Source organism: Delphinus delphis, chromosome 10, assembly GCF_949987515.2.
Source record: "Delphinus delphis chromosome 10, mDelDel1.2, whole genome shotgun sequence".
Classification (NCBI taxonomy): Eukaryota; Metazoa; Chordata; class Mammalia; order Artiodactyla; family Delphinidae; genus Delphinus; species Delphinus delphis.
Window position 1 is genome coordinate 37356649 of NC_082692.2, and position 16243 is coordinate 37372891.

General features: G+C 43.1%; 1 protein-coding gene across 1 annotated transcript in view; it reads right to left on the minus strand.

Moving 5' to 3' along the window:
• Positions 1-13332: 13332 nt before the first annotated feature.
• Positions 13333-16243, minus strand: part of TBC1D22B (TBC1 domain family member 22B) — a 65442-nt gene continuing 62531 nt past the window's right edge. The window contains exon 13 of the mRNA XM_060021303.1: positions 13333-15327. Within this exon, the coding sequence (XP_059877286.1) occupies positions 15199-15327 (129 nt within the window). The 3' untranslated portion in view covers positions 13333-15198. The remainder of the gene's footprint in view (positions 15328-16243) is intronic.

Sequence of the window (16243 nt, forward strand, 5' to 3'; positions counted from 1 at the left end):
AGTTTGTTTTCTAAGCCTGTGAGTCTGTTTCTGGTTTTGTTTTTTGGGGGTTTTTTTTGCGGTACGCGGGCCTCTCACTGTTGTGGCCTCTCCCGTTGCGGAGCACAGGCTCCGGACGCGCAGGCTCAGCGGCCACGGCTCACGGGCCCAGCCGCTCCGCGGCATGTGGGATCTTCCCGGACCGGGGCACGAAGCCGTGTCCCCTGCATCGGCAGGCGGACTCTCAACCACTGCGCCACCAGGGAAGCCCCAGTGGCTAGATCTTGGTTTCTAATACCATTTTCCAATAAAAGGAAGCAGGGCTCTTTGGAGAAATGGCTCATACCAGGTCTAGAAAGTAAGGAAGCGCTCAGTAAAACACAATGATGGGAATATGCCAAAGGGACAATGTAGCCAATTGAAAGAGCTCTCAACAGCCAAAGTAGGTACAATTTGAGTAACAAAATAAAGTGGAATTGGATTATAGCACAAAGTATAAAATAATCATCCATGAGTTCATACTGATGTAATAAATGACTTGGTAAATAAATGGGGACGAAGAGACAAATTTCCCATGCAGAAGAATTCCAAATAATTTCTGTGGTTACCATGCCCTTAAGGAAGTGGAGCGTAACTAGGCCCATGAGCCATGGCCGCTGAGCCTGCGCCTCCAGAGCGTCCGGAGCCTGTGCTCTGCAACGGGAGAGGCCACAACACTGAGAGGCCCGCGTACCGCAAAAAAAAAAAAAAAAAAAAAGATCTAGCCACTGGGTGTGCTCATCGCTACTGGGATGTTACTGGTTCTCTCAACAGGCAGAGCAGTGAATACATGTGTGAATACTAACCCCTTTATATCCATACATTGATGAATATTTATGTAGGCATGCATGCATGTATATTGTATGTCTTATGTAATAACATGTGTATATACATAAACATATATACATAAACATACATATATATCTCCACCTGTAAACTAAACATGTGCATACTGATGTCTTACAACTCTAATGCATTATTGCTGGATCATTCTTGCTTACCTGTGACCTTCCACCACTCCAAAAGTGAGAAACCTGGCTCCCACCATCTGCCATCCATTTACTTAATCATCATTTCCAGTATACATGTATAGTGGTTATAGTATTGTTAACCCATACACCCATGGAAAACAACTTTATCAGTTAGAGTACACAACTTATACACAGGTCTTTTGCCTTTAGTCATATAGATTATTTCCAGACTTACTTAGGTCAGCACCCTTTTTCCCCACCCCCTTCAAAGAGATTGTTTCATAAAGTTATATTCTTTTGCCACCATCTGCATTCTATCTGAAATCCCCTGACTTCCTAAATGATTTTTTTAAATTATATACATTAAGGTTCATTCTTTTGAATGTAAAGTTCTATGGGTTTTGGCAAATGCATAATGTCATGCACAGTATCACAGAGAATAGTTTCATCACCCTGAACAAATGCCCCATTCTTTACCTATTCAACCCTCCCCCACACCTGCACCTTGCTTGTTTTATTTAACAATATATCATGGACATCACTCCATAGCAGTATAAACATATAGTCCTCCTTCCTCTTTTCAGAGGTATATTACTCCATTGTGCTGATGTACCATTGTTTATTGAACCAGTCCCTTATTGATACATGGTTGTGTTCTTTTCAGTCTTTCGAGATCACAAATAGCCCTGCAATGAATTAGTAGGTACAACTTTTTAGTACCTATTACAAAATTTTTTATATTATCTTACTTGATTCTCACACCATCCTGCATCCATTTACCTGTGAGGAACCTGAGACTACTGTGTTGCCCAAGGTCTCATTACCATGAGCTTCTTGAAGGTTATGTCTTGTTTTCCATTGCATTCCTGGCACTTTTATTGAATGAATGAATGAAACTCTATAGTAAATGGCAGCACAGGGAACTGAAGCCAGGGCTGGAGACCGGATCTTTCTAGCCCCAAAGTTGCATTCATTACTGTCTGGCAGTGGTCTCTAAGGTGGAATGGCCATATCCCAGGGAGTATACAAGGTGGCCCATTTGCTTGTGGAAAGAATATATCAGGATGTCTAATTAGGATTTTATCCTGTTCTTTTAAAAATGTCCAGTTTTGTGAATATTTTTTACTTACATAAAAGAACATAGAGAATATGTATAGACTTTTTATGAATAAATAAATATTCATATATCAGGCTGTATGCTCAGACTTTATTTTGACACCAAGAGTGCATGATGAAAACAGTTTGGAGTTACTGCCTTCTAAGATTTGGGGATTTTATTAACTCCACCTCCCCTGTATCTTCCCTTATAACAGTGATTCCCAACCAGGGGTAATTTTTGAGCCCCAGAGGACATTTGGCAAAGTCTGGGGACATTTTTGATTGTCATGACAGGGACAGGTATGCTTTTAGTGAGTAAAAGCCAGGGATGCTGCAAAACATCCTACAAATCACAAGACAGCCCGCACAGCGAGAATTATCCAGTCCCAAATGTCAGTAGTGGTAAGGTTGAGAAATTTTGCCTTATACCCATCTCAAGAGGGAAAAATGGAGGCGCAAGAAAGAGCAGGATGCAGAAAAGGAAGTAGGTTGTTATCTATATCTGTAGATCTAACATCTGTCTCATTACATATGCCCAATTAATGTTCATTGAAAAGAGCCGAGGAGTTGGCAAAGGAGAGGCTTGGGGAATGGGAAAGGAAAATGGCAAGCAGAAAAGGAAGAACAGGGCAGGAAGAAGAAAGGGAAAAGGAGAAGAACAATACGGGGAAAGTGCAGCAGATCGTTTTCCAAGATGATTGCAACAAGATCGCCCATGCCACCTGCTCTCACAGTGTGACACTGACATTCCTCACATTGCAAGATGGCATCTGTATTTCCTTCCCTTGAATCTGGGTGTGTATATGACTCCAGCAGAAGTGATGCTGTGCCATAAAAGGTGATACAGCTTCCACATGGCTTTTTTGGGATGCTCTTAGAGCCCAGCCAACCATGACGAAGTGGAGAGGTCACATGAAGAGGCCACATGTACATGTTCTGGCCAATAGTCTGAGGTCCCAAATAACATGGCAGACTTATGAATGAAGGTACCCCTAGAGGATACCAGCCTTTGAGTCATTCTGCTGAGGCCCCAGACATCGTGGAGTAGATCTAAAACATTCCTGCTGCGCCCCATTTGAGTTCCTTACCCATACAGTTTGTGACCATTACACAATGGTTATGTTAAGCCATTTGGTTTGGGGATGGTTTGTTACACAGCGATTAAGAACTGGAACAGGAAGGGTGTGTGGGGGGCACCCTTGGAGAGTTGTTGGTTGTCTGCTTTATATACTAGTTAGGGTAGTGCTAGCTGCTGTAACATACAAACACTAAATTTCAGTGGCTTAACACAATAGAAGTTTATTTCTTACTCACATAATTATTCAGAGCAGTGTTCCTGGTTGGTGGACAGCCTTCCATTAAGTCACTCAGGAACTCCAACTACTATCATTCTGTGGCTTCTCTATTCCCCAGGGCTTGGAGTCCTCTGCATCCAGAAAGCAAAACAGGGGATGAGAGAATGGAGAAGGCACACCTTCTTCTTAACTGTCTTGTCTCAAAAGTGGTATATATTTTATTGGAGAGAACTAGTCACACGACACCACCTAGATCCAAGGAAGTTTGGGAAATGTAGTCCCCGGTTAATCAGCCAATTCCCAGAAACAGTTGTATACTATGGAAAGGGGAGCATGGATTTTGGTAGACAGCTGTCTCTGCAGACTTTAGAACTGAAGTTAATGAACTAAAATGATGATCATGACAAAGCTTTCTCTTTCCCTCTCTCCTATTTCCTTTCTTTTTATCTCCCTGGAATAGAGGTGGCATAAAGGGATGGAGTACAAGTGATCACATTTTGCTCACTCTGTGGTTTTTGTGGGACCAGCCCTTACTCAATTCAGTGGTAAACCAGTGGCTACTGCAGCATGGTAGTGAGGTGTGTGGAGTTGGAGCTAAGTTGCCTGGGTTCAAATCCCAGCTCTGCTACTTATGAGATCATGAGCAAATTACTTGACCTCTCCAAGCCTGTTTCCCCATTTATAAGATAAGGGTAATGATAAGGATAGCATTTAACTTATAGGATTGTTGTGAAAATTGATTTGGTTAATTCCTGTAAGATAGTTATGCTTGGTACATAGTAAGTACCCAATAATTGCTAGCTACTGTTGAAGAATGGAGTGTCAGCTTCTGCAGAAGCTACCTCCTGCAGGTATAAACTCTATCTCCCTATGCCTCTTCTATGCTCCCTTGTCCAGGCATGAAAACAAGGTGTTTTCTTCTCTTTAAATTGGTGAAGTTACAAAGTAGAAATCCCTTCAATCAATTTTAAACTTTTATTACCCGTCTCCAAGCAAGATGGGTTTTTAAAATGTCTAAACGAGAGAGCTCCCTCTGTGAGCAAGGGTTGATTCAATCTGGGGCACATCTCTGCCAATTGATTTGAAGCATGGTTCCTCTTTGTGAGGTACAGTAAAGGTGAGGTGGGACTTTTTCATTGTGTTTTTTTGAAAGATAGAGCAGAGAAGAAAGGGGTCTTGATGTAGCATCTCAGGTGAGGTCCTGTGTTTCTCCTTAAGTACTCTCTAACCTTGAGATCACAGGCCAGTTTTTCAATAGACTGCTACAATTGGGGGTGGGGTGGGCAGTGAGTGCACAGATGGGTCTCTTAGACTTGGAGGAATTCAGGGTAACTGAAGGGAGGTAAAATCCCAGAAGGGGTGATCCAGCCTTTGCGTCTGGGGGTGGGGGTCAGAGGTGGAGAGTTGAGGCTGACGCTCCACATTCTTGTTCATTCTACCCTCTTTCTTACTCATTTATCCTCCCACCTTCTCTCCTCTGCCCATCTCCAAAATGGAAGACTCTATGCTGAAAGAATCAAGGAAAGATGTCTTTTATTTTTGAAAGAGAACTGTTTTAGAAAACAGGAAGTAGGTGAGGAGGAAAAAAGGGATCAACTGCTTTGAACAGCTTGTTTATTAAGTGCTATTTTATGTAAACATAGGGTTTCAAGTATAGAGTCGTAAGATATTTCTGATACCTTTAATTAAGTTTATTTTGGAAGTACTTATAAGTCATCGAATTTATTATATTCTGGAGTTATCTGTAATCAGTAATTAAGGTGGATGATTTGGAGGTACTTGAAATAGTACTGGAGGAAACTACCTTCTTCCTTTTTTGTTGGGGCCCTGGCAAAGATGTTTTTAAACATCTTTATTAGAGTATAATTGCTTTACAATGGTGTGTTAGTTTCTGCTTTATAACAAAGTGAATCAGTTATACATATACATATGTTCCCATATCTCTTCCCTCTTGCGTCTCCCTCCCTTCCACCCTCCTTATCCCACCCCTCTAGGTGGTCACAAACCACCGAGCTGATCTCCCTGTGCTACGCGGCTGCACCTGGCTGTTTCTTTAAGCATCTATATCCTTTAACTTGCCAAGGATCAGTATCCGGTTTAAATATTTATTACCCATCTGATTTTATTAAAGGGGGTGCGGGGTGAGGAGGTAGGCAAGAGGGAGGGAAAGAAGGCCGTGGGAATCAGGTATCAATAATTACTGCCTTGTTTTCCTCTCATTGCAGAGTTGGCTTCAGACTGTTTATTTTGCAAGTAATACATGGTACAAAGCACCTAATATAAAATCAGGCTTGGGGTGACTTACAGTTGGATCATATCACTCTGAATTGGCTACTTTGGGACTACAAAAATCACAAAGATCCCTAACTCAATTCACTTTCATCCGGGGTTGGGGAAAGGGGAGAGAGTGGGGCTATTTCTCATTTGGAGAACCTTGAGTTCTACAATCCAAGGTAATAATGCAATTTTCATCACATTTTTTTTGACTCATAAATTCATTGCACTATCAGCTTTAGTATTTATTATTCAGGACTTGTTGAAATGTGCTTACATTTTTTACAGCTAGTAGAAGCCTTCTCTCTCTCACTTCCGTAGTAATGTCTGGAGCTGTGTTTTTCAAACTCAGGTTAACGGTAAAGAGTCTTGACCAGCATTTTTGAAAAATGGAATACAATAAAACAGGTCAGAGGCCATCACGCATAGGGAGGCTAGGCACTGTTTGTGAGACGTTGTTCATATTTGTGTGTGTGTCTGTACTGGGTCTCAGTGTAAAATGTGTGTTTTTACTGTACGTTGTGATCAAAATGTTTGAAGGGTTTTTCGTTCCGGACAAGATGAAATAAGCCCATTGCAGTCTCTCTGCCAACAGTTACAACTAAATATTCTCGACAAAATACAACTACCTGAGAACTCTGCAAAGTAAACAAGCAGGTAAATTAGGGAGCTTGGAGAAGCTATCTGTATTGGGTAAGTTTCTCAAATTTTTTTCCTTTTTTTCCTCTCAGCTTTGACCGGAGAGTAGACCCCAATGGGGAGCTTCACTGTAGCAAAGTCAGCAAAAACTGAGAGAAACCTAAAAGAAAACAACTCTTGTTTCTTCTACTCTACTCACAACTCCACTTCTGACACCAAAAGTGTGGGGGTTTTTTCCACACCAACCAATTCTCTTAACTCTTCAGACACCGACTGTGTGTCCTACAGCTCAATTCTGACGTTAACTACCTGGAGTTAGTGCAGACCTCGAAGGTTAAGGGCGGGCTTCCCTGGTGGCGCAGTGGTTAAGACCCTGCCTGCTAATGCAGGGGACGCGGGTTTGAGCTCTGGTCTAGGAAGATCCCACATGCCGCGGAGCAACTCAGCCCGCGTGCCGCAACTACTGAAGCCCGCGCGCCGCAACTACTGAAGCCCGCGCGCTAGAGCCTGTGCTCTGCAACAAGAGAAGCCACCGCAATGAGAAGCCAGTGCACCGCAACGAAGAGTAACCGCTGATCTCCAAAACTAGAGAAAGCTCCGTGCACAGCAATGAAGACCCAATGCAGCCAAAAATATAAAATTTATTAAAAAAACAAAAAGGTTAAGGGCTCAGTCCCACAAGATTGCCCGTTTCAGATGCCAGTCACAAGTCCCAGGTTGTCACCTATATTCTGACCAACTAGCTACAAATTGGGGGTTCCCATACCCTACCTCTTCCTCAGGTTTGATAATTTGCGATATCAGCTCACAGAACTCAAGGAAACACTTACTTACATTTACCAGTTTATTATAAAGGAAGATGAAGAGGTACATTAGGGGAGGTCTGGAAGGGTCCCTGTGAAGTTGCGGAGCACCACTCTCCTGGCACATGGATGTGTTCACCAACTGGAATCTCTCTGAATCTTCGGTAAGGGTTTTTTATGAAGGCTTCATCATGTAGGCATAATTGATTATTAATTCAATCCCCAACCTTCCTCCCCTCCCCAGAGGATGGGAGGTGGGGCTGACAATTCAAAGCTTCTAATCATGGCTTGGTCTTTCTGGTGACCAGCCCCCCCATCCTGAAGCCACCCAGGAGCCCACCAAGAGTCACCTCATTAGAACAAAAGATGCTCCTACCACTCAGGAAATTCCAAGGGACTTAGGAGATCTGTGTCAGAAACCGGGCGGGGGGGGGGGGGGGGTGTGAGGGGGAGGGGAAAGACCAAATGCTAGAAAAAAAGATACTCCTAACACCCCTATCCCTCAAAAAATTACAAGGGTTTTAGGAGCTCTGTGTCAGGAACTGGAGACAGAGACCAAATATATATTTCTTATTATGTCACGAACCCCATCTCTCTGACCAGAGGACTTGGGAAAAGGGTTCTTCCAAGTCAGAATTCTCATTAAAAATGTTTTCTCTCTCTCCCAGACCTGTCCCAAGGGCAGCCCTCAATTGTGGGGCAGTGGTGGTAGCAGTATAGGCAGCTAAAATTTCAAGAGAAACACTGTCATTCTGGTTCACTGACTAGGAAATGGAGCCCTGGTGAACCAGAGAGCACAGGGAGGATCCCAGAGAGGAGCCAGCTAGAAAGGGAATCCCCTAATTCTGTGTATGAACTAGCACAAGTTTTACAAACCCTAAGCAGCATAGCAAAGCCTCTGAAAAACTGAAATGACATCAGAACTACAGCCCATAGAAGATGAGACAGAACTTGCAGTTTGAACCTAACTGGATTGCCTGATAAAACAAAACAAAATCAACGCTCTCTACAGCAGGGGTCAGCAAACTTTTTCCATAAGGGAACAGATATTACATAGTTTGGGCTTTGTGGGCCATACAGTCTATCACAACTATTCAACTCTGCTGTTGTAATGCCAAAGCAGCCATAGACAATATGTAAACAAAGAGGCAGGGCTGTGTTCCAACAAAACTTTACTTATAAAAACAGGAGGGAATTCCCTGGCAGTCCAGTGGTTAGAACTCTGTGCTTTCACTGCCGAGGGCCTGGGTTCAATCCCTGATCAGGGAACTAAGATCCTGCAAGCCATGCAGTGTGGCTAAAACAAAACAAAACAAAACAACAGGAAGAGAGCTGGATTTCAATAAGACCCAGAGTCTCACACACAGTATTCAAAATGTCCAGGATACAATCCAAAATTGCTCAACATAGACGACTTAGGAAATGTTAGAACCGAAAACCACACTATCTGAAATTAAAATTCACTGTATGGGTTTAATAGCAGAATGGAGATGACAGAAAAGGAGTCAATGAACTTGAAGATAGATGAAGACAGATCTGAAGAACAGAAAGAAGAAAAAAAGATTAAACAAACAAATGAACAAGAGTCTTAGACTGTGGCTCCAACATTCCTATCAGCAGAGTCTCACAGGAGGAGTAAGAGATTGGTGCAGGAAAAAAAACAAATTTGAAGACATAGCTGAAAGATTCTCAATTTTGGTGAAAGACATAAAATTACAGATTCAAGAAATTCAGTGAACCCCAAACAGGATAAATGCCAAAACAAACCAACCTTCCAAAAACCAAAGAAACAAAACAACTTACACTCAGACGCATAAACCCAAAGAAAAAGAAAAAAAATCTTAAAAGGACTCTGAGAAACAATATGGTGGTTCCTCAGAAAATTAAAAATAGAATTACCATATGATCTGGCAATTCTGCTTCTGGGTATATACCCCAAAGAACTGAAAGCAGGGTCTCAGAGAGATATTTATATACTCATGCTCATAGCGGAATATTCACGATAGCCAAAAACTGGAAGCAAGCCAACTGACAGATGAATGGGAAAACAAAATATGGTATATACATACAATGGACTACTTAGCCTTAAAAAAGAAAGTCTGACATATGCTACAACATAGATGAACCTTGAGGACATTATGCTAAGTGAAATAAGCCAGTCACACAAAGACAAATACTGTGTGATTCCACTTATATGAGGCACCTCGAGTGGCAAATTCATAGAGACAGAAACTATAAGAGAATGGTCGTTGCTAGGGGCTGGGGGGAGGGGAAAATACGGAGCTATTAATGGGTACAGAATTTCAGTTTTGCAAGATGAAAAGAGTTCTCGAGATAGATGGTGGTGATGGCTGTACAACAATGTGAATGTACTTAACACTACTGAACTGTACTCTCAAAAACGATTAAGATGGCAAATTTTATATATAAAATTTGCAGCTTGCAGGATCTTAGTTCCCCGACCAGGGATTGAACCTGGGCCCTGGCAGTGAAAGCACCGAGTCCTAACCACTACACTGCCAGGTCACCCTTCAAAAATGCTCAAGATGGCAAATTTTATATTATGTACATGTACATATTGTTACAATTTTTTTTAAAAGCAGTCTGATAAAAGTGATTAATTGGATATAGAACATGATTTCAATGGCTGTGGATTTCTCATTAGAAACTGTGGAAGCAAGAAGACAGTGGGACATCTTTAAAGTGCTGAAAGAAAATAACTATATCCAGAGAGAATAAATTCAGGAATGAAGGCAAAATGAAGACAATTCTCAGATGAAGGAAAACTAAGAGAATTCATTAGCATACTTGCTCTAAGAGAAGTGCTCAAGGAAGTTTTTCAGGCTGAAGGGAAATAATAGCAGAGGGAAACTTGGAACTTAAGGAATTAAGGAAGAACATACATTGTAAGTGTCTCCTCTTAAGTTCTTTAAACTATGTATAACTATTGAGAGCAAAAATTATAACAGTATCTGGTAAGGTTTTCAATGTACCTTGACATAATTTATACAACAACTACAGTATAACATAAAAGGGGGAGGGTAAAAGGATCTATATAGCTGAGGCATCTACATTTTACTTGAAGTGATAAAATATTAACTGCAAGTAGTTAGATATGTATATTATAATCCTGAGAGCAACCTCTTAAAAAGTATAGAGATATAACCAAAAGTCAATAGATATATTAAAATGAAATACTAAAAAATATTCAAATAATCCAAAAAGTGGCAGGGAATGGGACAGACAGGAACAGAAAACAAATAAAATGGTAACCTAAATCCAACCATACCCATATCATTCATAAAAAGTCTATTTTTAAATTTTTTTGGCCACACCCTGTGGCATGCAGGACCTTAAGTTCCCCAACCAGGGATGGAACCTGTGCCCCCTGCAGTGGAAGTGTGGAGTCCTAACCACTGGACTGCCAGGGAATTCCCTGTAAATGGTCTAAATGCAAAAATCAAAAAAAAAGAGAGATTATCAGACTGGATTGGAGAATAAGACCCAACTATATCCTGTCTTAAGAATCCCACATTAAATATAAAGACATAGGTTAAAGGGATGGAGAAAAATTTTGGAGACCAGTGGCTTGAAGAGAAGGTCTGAGTTTTCCTCTCTCAGATAGCTGGGTGCGGTAGGACAGGTGTGTTTCGGTCACTACAGAGACAAGCGTGGTATCCCAACAGCAAAAGCAGTGAGTCCCCCGAGTCTGGCTCCCAGACTCCCCACCTCAGCTATCAGTTCAAGCAGGGACTTTCACATTCATCATCCAGAAGCCAGAGTTCACAAACCACCTGCTGAATCAAACTCAACAGGGATTCTCCTTGCTTCCAATAATTCTAACTCAGCTTTTGCCAAAATAAGGGCATGCTCTGATCGGCTGTAGCTGTGGCTATCCTGGCAAGCTGGCACAGGCTCCAAAGAGTCTGGTCTTGTACAATGTGCTTTATGTTCTCTGATCCTCTGTGAATCTCATCTTTTCCATCGTGAGTCAAATCAAAAGTGTCTCCAACTGGTAAGGGAATATTGGAAGTCCTGAGGAGACGAATGAAGAGCTCAGTTCCTGGGCCTTAGGTTCTGACTCCAATCCTTGAAGCTTTACAAAGCTGTTTGACATGGAAAGTCCAATCCAAGACAAGCCAAAAGCTTAAAATGAGATGCATGCCTCTAGGAGCAAATGCAGTCACTATTCGAAGAATCTGTGCCACTGTCCCCTCACAGATGAATAAAAACAGAGGTAAGGCCTACTTAAGTAGAACCGTAGAGGTTTTGATCGCAGAAAGAATAGATAAACTACAGGTCAAAGTATGCCAGGATTAGTTTGAAAGTTTTCACCAATTTCCTAATCATGATCAAACATATTTCAGAAAATGATTAACTTCCCGCATAAATGAAAAACAGAATTTTTGAATGAAGGCTAGTCCAGGTCAGTTATTTTCTCTACCAGCCTCAGGAACAATTAATGGTCTTGGTCCAAATAACACCAAGTAGAAATGCTGTCCATGTTTTGTTTCGTTTTGTTAATTTTTATTTTTTTATTTATTTATTGGCTGTATTGGGTCTTCATTGCTGCGCACGGGCTTTCTCTAGTTGCGGCGAGCGGGGGCTGCTCTTCGTTGCGGTGCGTGGGCTTCTCATTGCTGTGGCTTCTCTTGTTGCAAAGCACAACCTCTAGGAGCACAGGCTCAGTGGTCGTGGCCCATGGGCTTAGCTGCTCTGCGGCATGTGGGATCTTCCCGGACCAGGGCTCGAACCCGTGTCCCCTGCATTGGCAGGCGGATTCTTAACCACTGTGCCACCCGGGAAGTCCTGACTGTCCATGTTTTATGAAAAAGGTTAAATTCTAAGGTTAATCGTGAAAAATCACTTGAATTTCAGTCAGATCTACCCCCCACCCCCATATGCTTATGGGAAAGTCTGGTCTCCATTTTCAACTTATTTTCCTAAGTTCTTATTGTACAGATTGCTACCTGAATCCTAGTATCTGTTCTCCCCTTCCTCCATGGTATAGAATCCTGATTCTGAGCCAGGCAAATGCTGGCCTGGAATAGACTAATCCCCCAACCTCCCTTGCAACTAGGTGTGACCTACCATGGGACTAAGTCCTAGCCTGTGAGTTGTAAGAGGAGATATTATGGAGCAGCCTTCAGGAAACTTCTATAGAACACTGCTCACACATTTCCTGCACTCTTTTCTGTCTCCTTTCTTTAGTCCATCTAGTTGCTTGGAAAGTGGATGTAGTAGCTGGAGTGCTAGCTGCCACCTTGACCATGAAGACCCGGAGGAGTCCAGGTTCCTAAAGACTTTGTGAAACAGACTCATCACACCAGCCCTGGGTTGCCTACTTTTGGACTTTCATGTTAGGGAGAAGTAAATTCCCATGTTGTGTAAACGCTGCTGTTATTTTTGGTTTGTGTTACCTGTAGCTGAATCTAATCCTAATATAGCTCCTAATGACTGAAACCAAGAAACACTGTCCAGGGATTCCCAGGAAGACGTTCTAGGTGGAGAAACCACCATTCCAGTCTATTCTTTGTAGAAGAAAAGTGCGGTCAACTGCCTTTCTTGAGACATTTCACAGTAAGGTTACCAAGAGAAAAACCAACCAACCAACGAAACAAAACAAAACACAAACAAACACACAAAAACAACCAACAACCCCAAAACCAAAACCTTAATGAAAACCCTAAATGGAGAGCCAGTCTTTGAAAACATTTTAGTTCTGCATGATTTGGTGGGAAAAACACAGTGCAGGTAAGCTGGAAGGCCTGTCCTCTTAGTTCTCATTCTGATGCTCCCTTCCTTGGCCTTGGGTTGGGTTTTCCTCTGTGAACAGTGAGGGTTGTTGAACTAGATAGCTCCAGGCTTTCATACAGCACTGAAATTCTAGTCCATTTTCTAACTTCCATTACATTATATACTCCTTTTTGGATAAATTAAATAATCCTCAAGTGTTTTTCACAGTGCTTGGCACACGGCAAGGTGCCCCATAAACGTCAGCTAGGAGGGACCACGTTACTCATTGTTGTAGTTTCCACAGTGTCCTGCACAGAGGATGTGCTCAGCAAGTGTCTGCTGCATCCTCCGAGGCTGCCTTATCTTCTGTTGGTCCCCTGCCTGCCCTACAGAAAGCTTCTCCCCGGTACTTACTGGCGTCAGCACGAAGAACCTGAGAAAAGGAGACGTTAGGTTCCAGGTTACACAAATGCATGGCAGAAAAATCAGCAGTGGAGGAGGAAATACACTGTTTATTTACAATTCTTTCACTTTATCCACAATTTCCCATACAAACATAAAAACTAAAAAAATAAAACCACCACTTGGGAACACAAGTGTCTTTCTTTAATTAGTCCATCGAGGGAGGGTCACAGCCCTCTCACTCTGTGAAGGAGACTATTGAGGCACACTGAAGGGGAAAAGGAAAGGGCTAGAAAGAATGCCTGAGAAACAGCTCCCGATGAGAAATGTAACATGCCAGCGTGGTGGGCTTCACTGGCAGGCTCAGGGCCTTACCCACAGGGGAAAACTGCCTGGCTTTCCAAGAGGGTGCCGGCTGTCTGCCACCTCTTCACTACCAAACACCCAACATCCAACACAGGTCACACATCTCATGAGCTGTGTGGGGTGTGATGGTGACAGTGGGGGACACCGAACACCTCTCTCTGGGAAGAGCCCAAAACCCCAGGGACACACAGGAACCCCTCTCCTTGGCACTGACAGTCAGTCACAGCTTCTGTCTTGAATACAATGCTGACTTAAAAATGTAAAAACAAAAGCCCTCCCCAGCTTCCAGGGGAAAGGCAGGGGCTAAAACATGCAGAAGGGCTTCTGCCTCTGGAGTCCTCTCTCTGGGAGGCTGCTAGGGGAGAAGGGTGGGGAGCTCTGACCGCTGAAGACATGTAAGGAGCACGGCAGATGCTCCACAAAGGCCTGGGGCAGGGATTGAGGGGTGGGGGGCAGGGAGAGAAAACTCTGAGACACGGATGCTTGGGTTGGCTGCCACCCGGTCTTCAAAGCAGCTCCATCTGCTTGGCTGTGCTCACTCTAGCAGACTCCCGTTCACTCCCCTCACAGGAGGGCACCCAGAAGCCAACCTGGAGGTGCTGAAGCCACCTGCCCGGCAACTTCATTTGTGCTAGTGACCTAGATTGCTTTCACATGTTGATGCACATTATAAATATAAAATCATATCTGCTACAAAGAAGACATATATTTATACATCTTTACCCATATACATAATAACACAATTTACACACAATATCTTGGAGTGGGTCATCATGGAAAAAGCGTCTGGAGAGGTAAAAAGCCCCTTCTCCCTCCCCCGCCCTGATCCTTCTCAAGGGATGCTTGTGTATGTGGTCACTGGGGCCCTTCCCAGCTGGTTGCAATGGGGATAGTCTGGACACAGACATTCAGACGTGTAACTAAATGCTGATGGGTGTGTATACCCACATACACACACAGACGCAGGCACACATACAGATGTCTGGTGAGAAAAGGAAAAATGAAATTCCTAGCCCTTGGGTGTAGGCCTCTTCCCAGAGTTATAAGCATCAGTGCCTCCTCCATCTGAGAACAATGGTCTTAAAAAGCTGCCCCTCACTGGCTCAGACTTGGGCAGAAGGGGAAAGGCTAGGAATTGGGGGTAGAGGGGAGGGGCCAGGAGTCTTTTGAAAACATAAGGCGTTTTTGACCTGTGAGCAAATCAAACTATGTCACAAAAAAGCAACAGTATCAGTTGGAGCTGGGAGGCAAGAGACAGCCAGTCCATGTAGGGCAATGTGACTGGAGACCCTGAGCCTTCCCCTTCTTCTGTCCCGTTTCTTTTAAAGGGGCAGACAACCCTGTACCTCCTTTTCTGTCCTCTCCCAGAGCTGGGCCCATCCACATGTCATGGAATACTGATAGTGGTCCAGGAGAGCCATCTGGAGACATGGAGTGGTGGACAGGCACGCCAAAAAGTTAAGACCTGGGTGGCGGATGTGAGCTTTTTACAGCAGGAGTGGTTCCTGGCCGGGGTCCACGGCTCGCACAGTGGCCACAGTGATCAGATTGCCATCAGAGATGGGGGCAGTCTGGGTCCCCGCGGGGAGACAGCACCTATCGGCGGTAGTGATTGGGGGCGTCGGCAAACATGTACTTGAGTCTATACGCCTCAGCGAGGAGCAGCCCAATCTCTTCGTTGCCCCAGTGTATCGTAGGTAGGTTTTGTAGCAGCATGAGGAGACCCTGGAATGCAAGAAAGGACTTTCATCATTTTATCACTGACCAAGGGACCGGCAGGCCCTGGAATGGAGCCCCTTCTCCTGGGTCATGCATCCCAAGGGTCTGATCTCCCTCCTCCCAGGCGGCACACAGCCCTTGGCCCCTAGTTCACATTCAGGAAGCCTTGAATAGCCTCTGCTGAGTCTCTGATCCACTAACACCTGCTTCTTTAATAATATTATAAATAGAGAATGACAACAATAAATAAGGATCTTTAAAAGAGAAAAATAATCACTCATCATCCAAATATACCTCTCTTAATTTCAAAGTATTCCTTTTTAGTCTTTTTTCACATGCATATTTCTTTAAATAGTTGTAATCATAATTATGATTTTACATGCTTTTTAACCATCCTTTTTTACTGTAATTTTTGTGTTTTCCCATGCAGCCTTCAAAAATGATTATTCTCAATGTCAGTATTCTAGCATGTGGCTATACCCTAATTGACTCAACCCTTTCCCTTTTTCCCTTTTATTAGATACTTAATTTGTTTCCTTTAAGGAAACAAAACAAAACAAAACCTTTATTGATAAGGCTGCTATGTACCCTTTTGCATTTGACATCTTTCTCTGAATCCCAATGTTCACTTGTAATCACTTTATCCTCTGCCCTGTTCTCCAAAGACTCTCCTCAACCTACCTATCCAGCTGATTTCCCACTGTTCCCAACATATGAGCCTCATCCAGCCAAGTCCACTTCAGCCACATTTATCTGTGCCTCCAGGGTTTAATTTAGGTTGTTCCTTTCGCTTGGAACACCTCCTCTTTTCTCCTCTCCCTATCTAAATCTTATTCAGTTTTCAAAGCCCAGGTCCCTCAAACAGCTCCATGGAGATAGCCTATTAAAGAGGATATTAGAGTAAAAGATGAATGTGAGGATT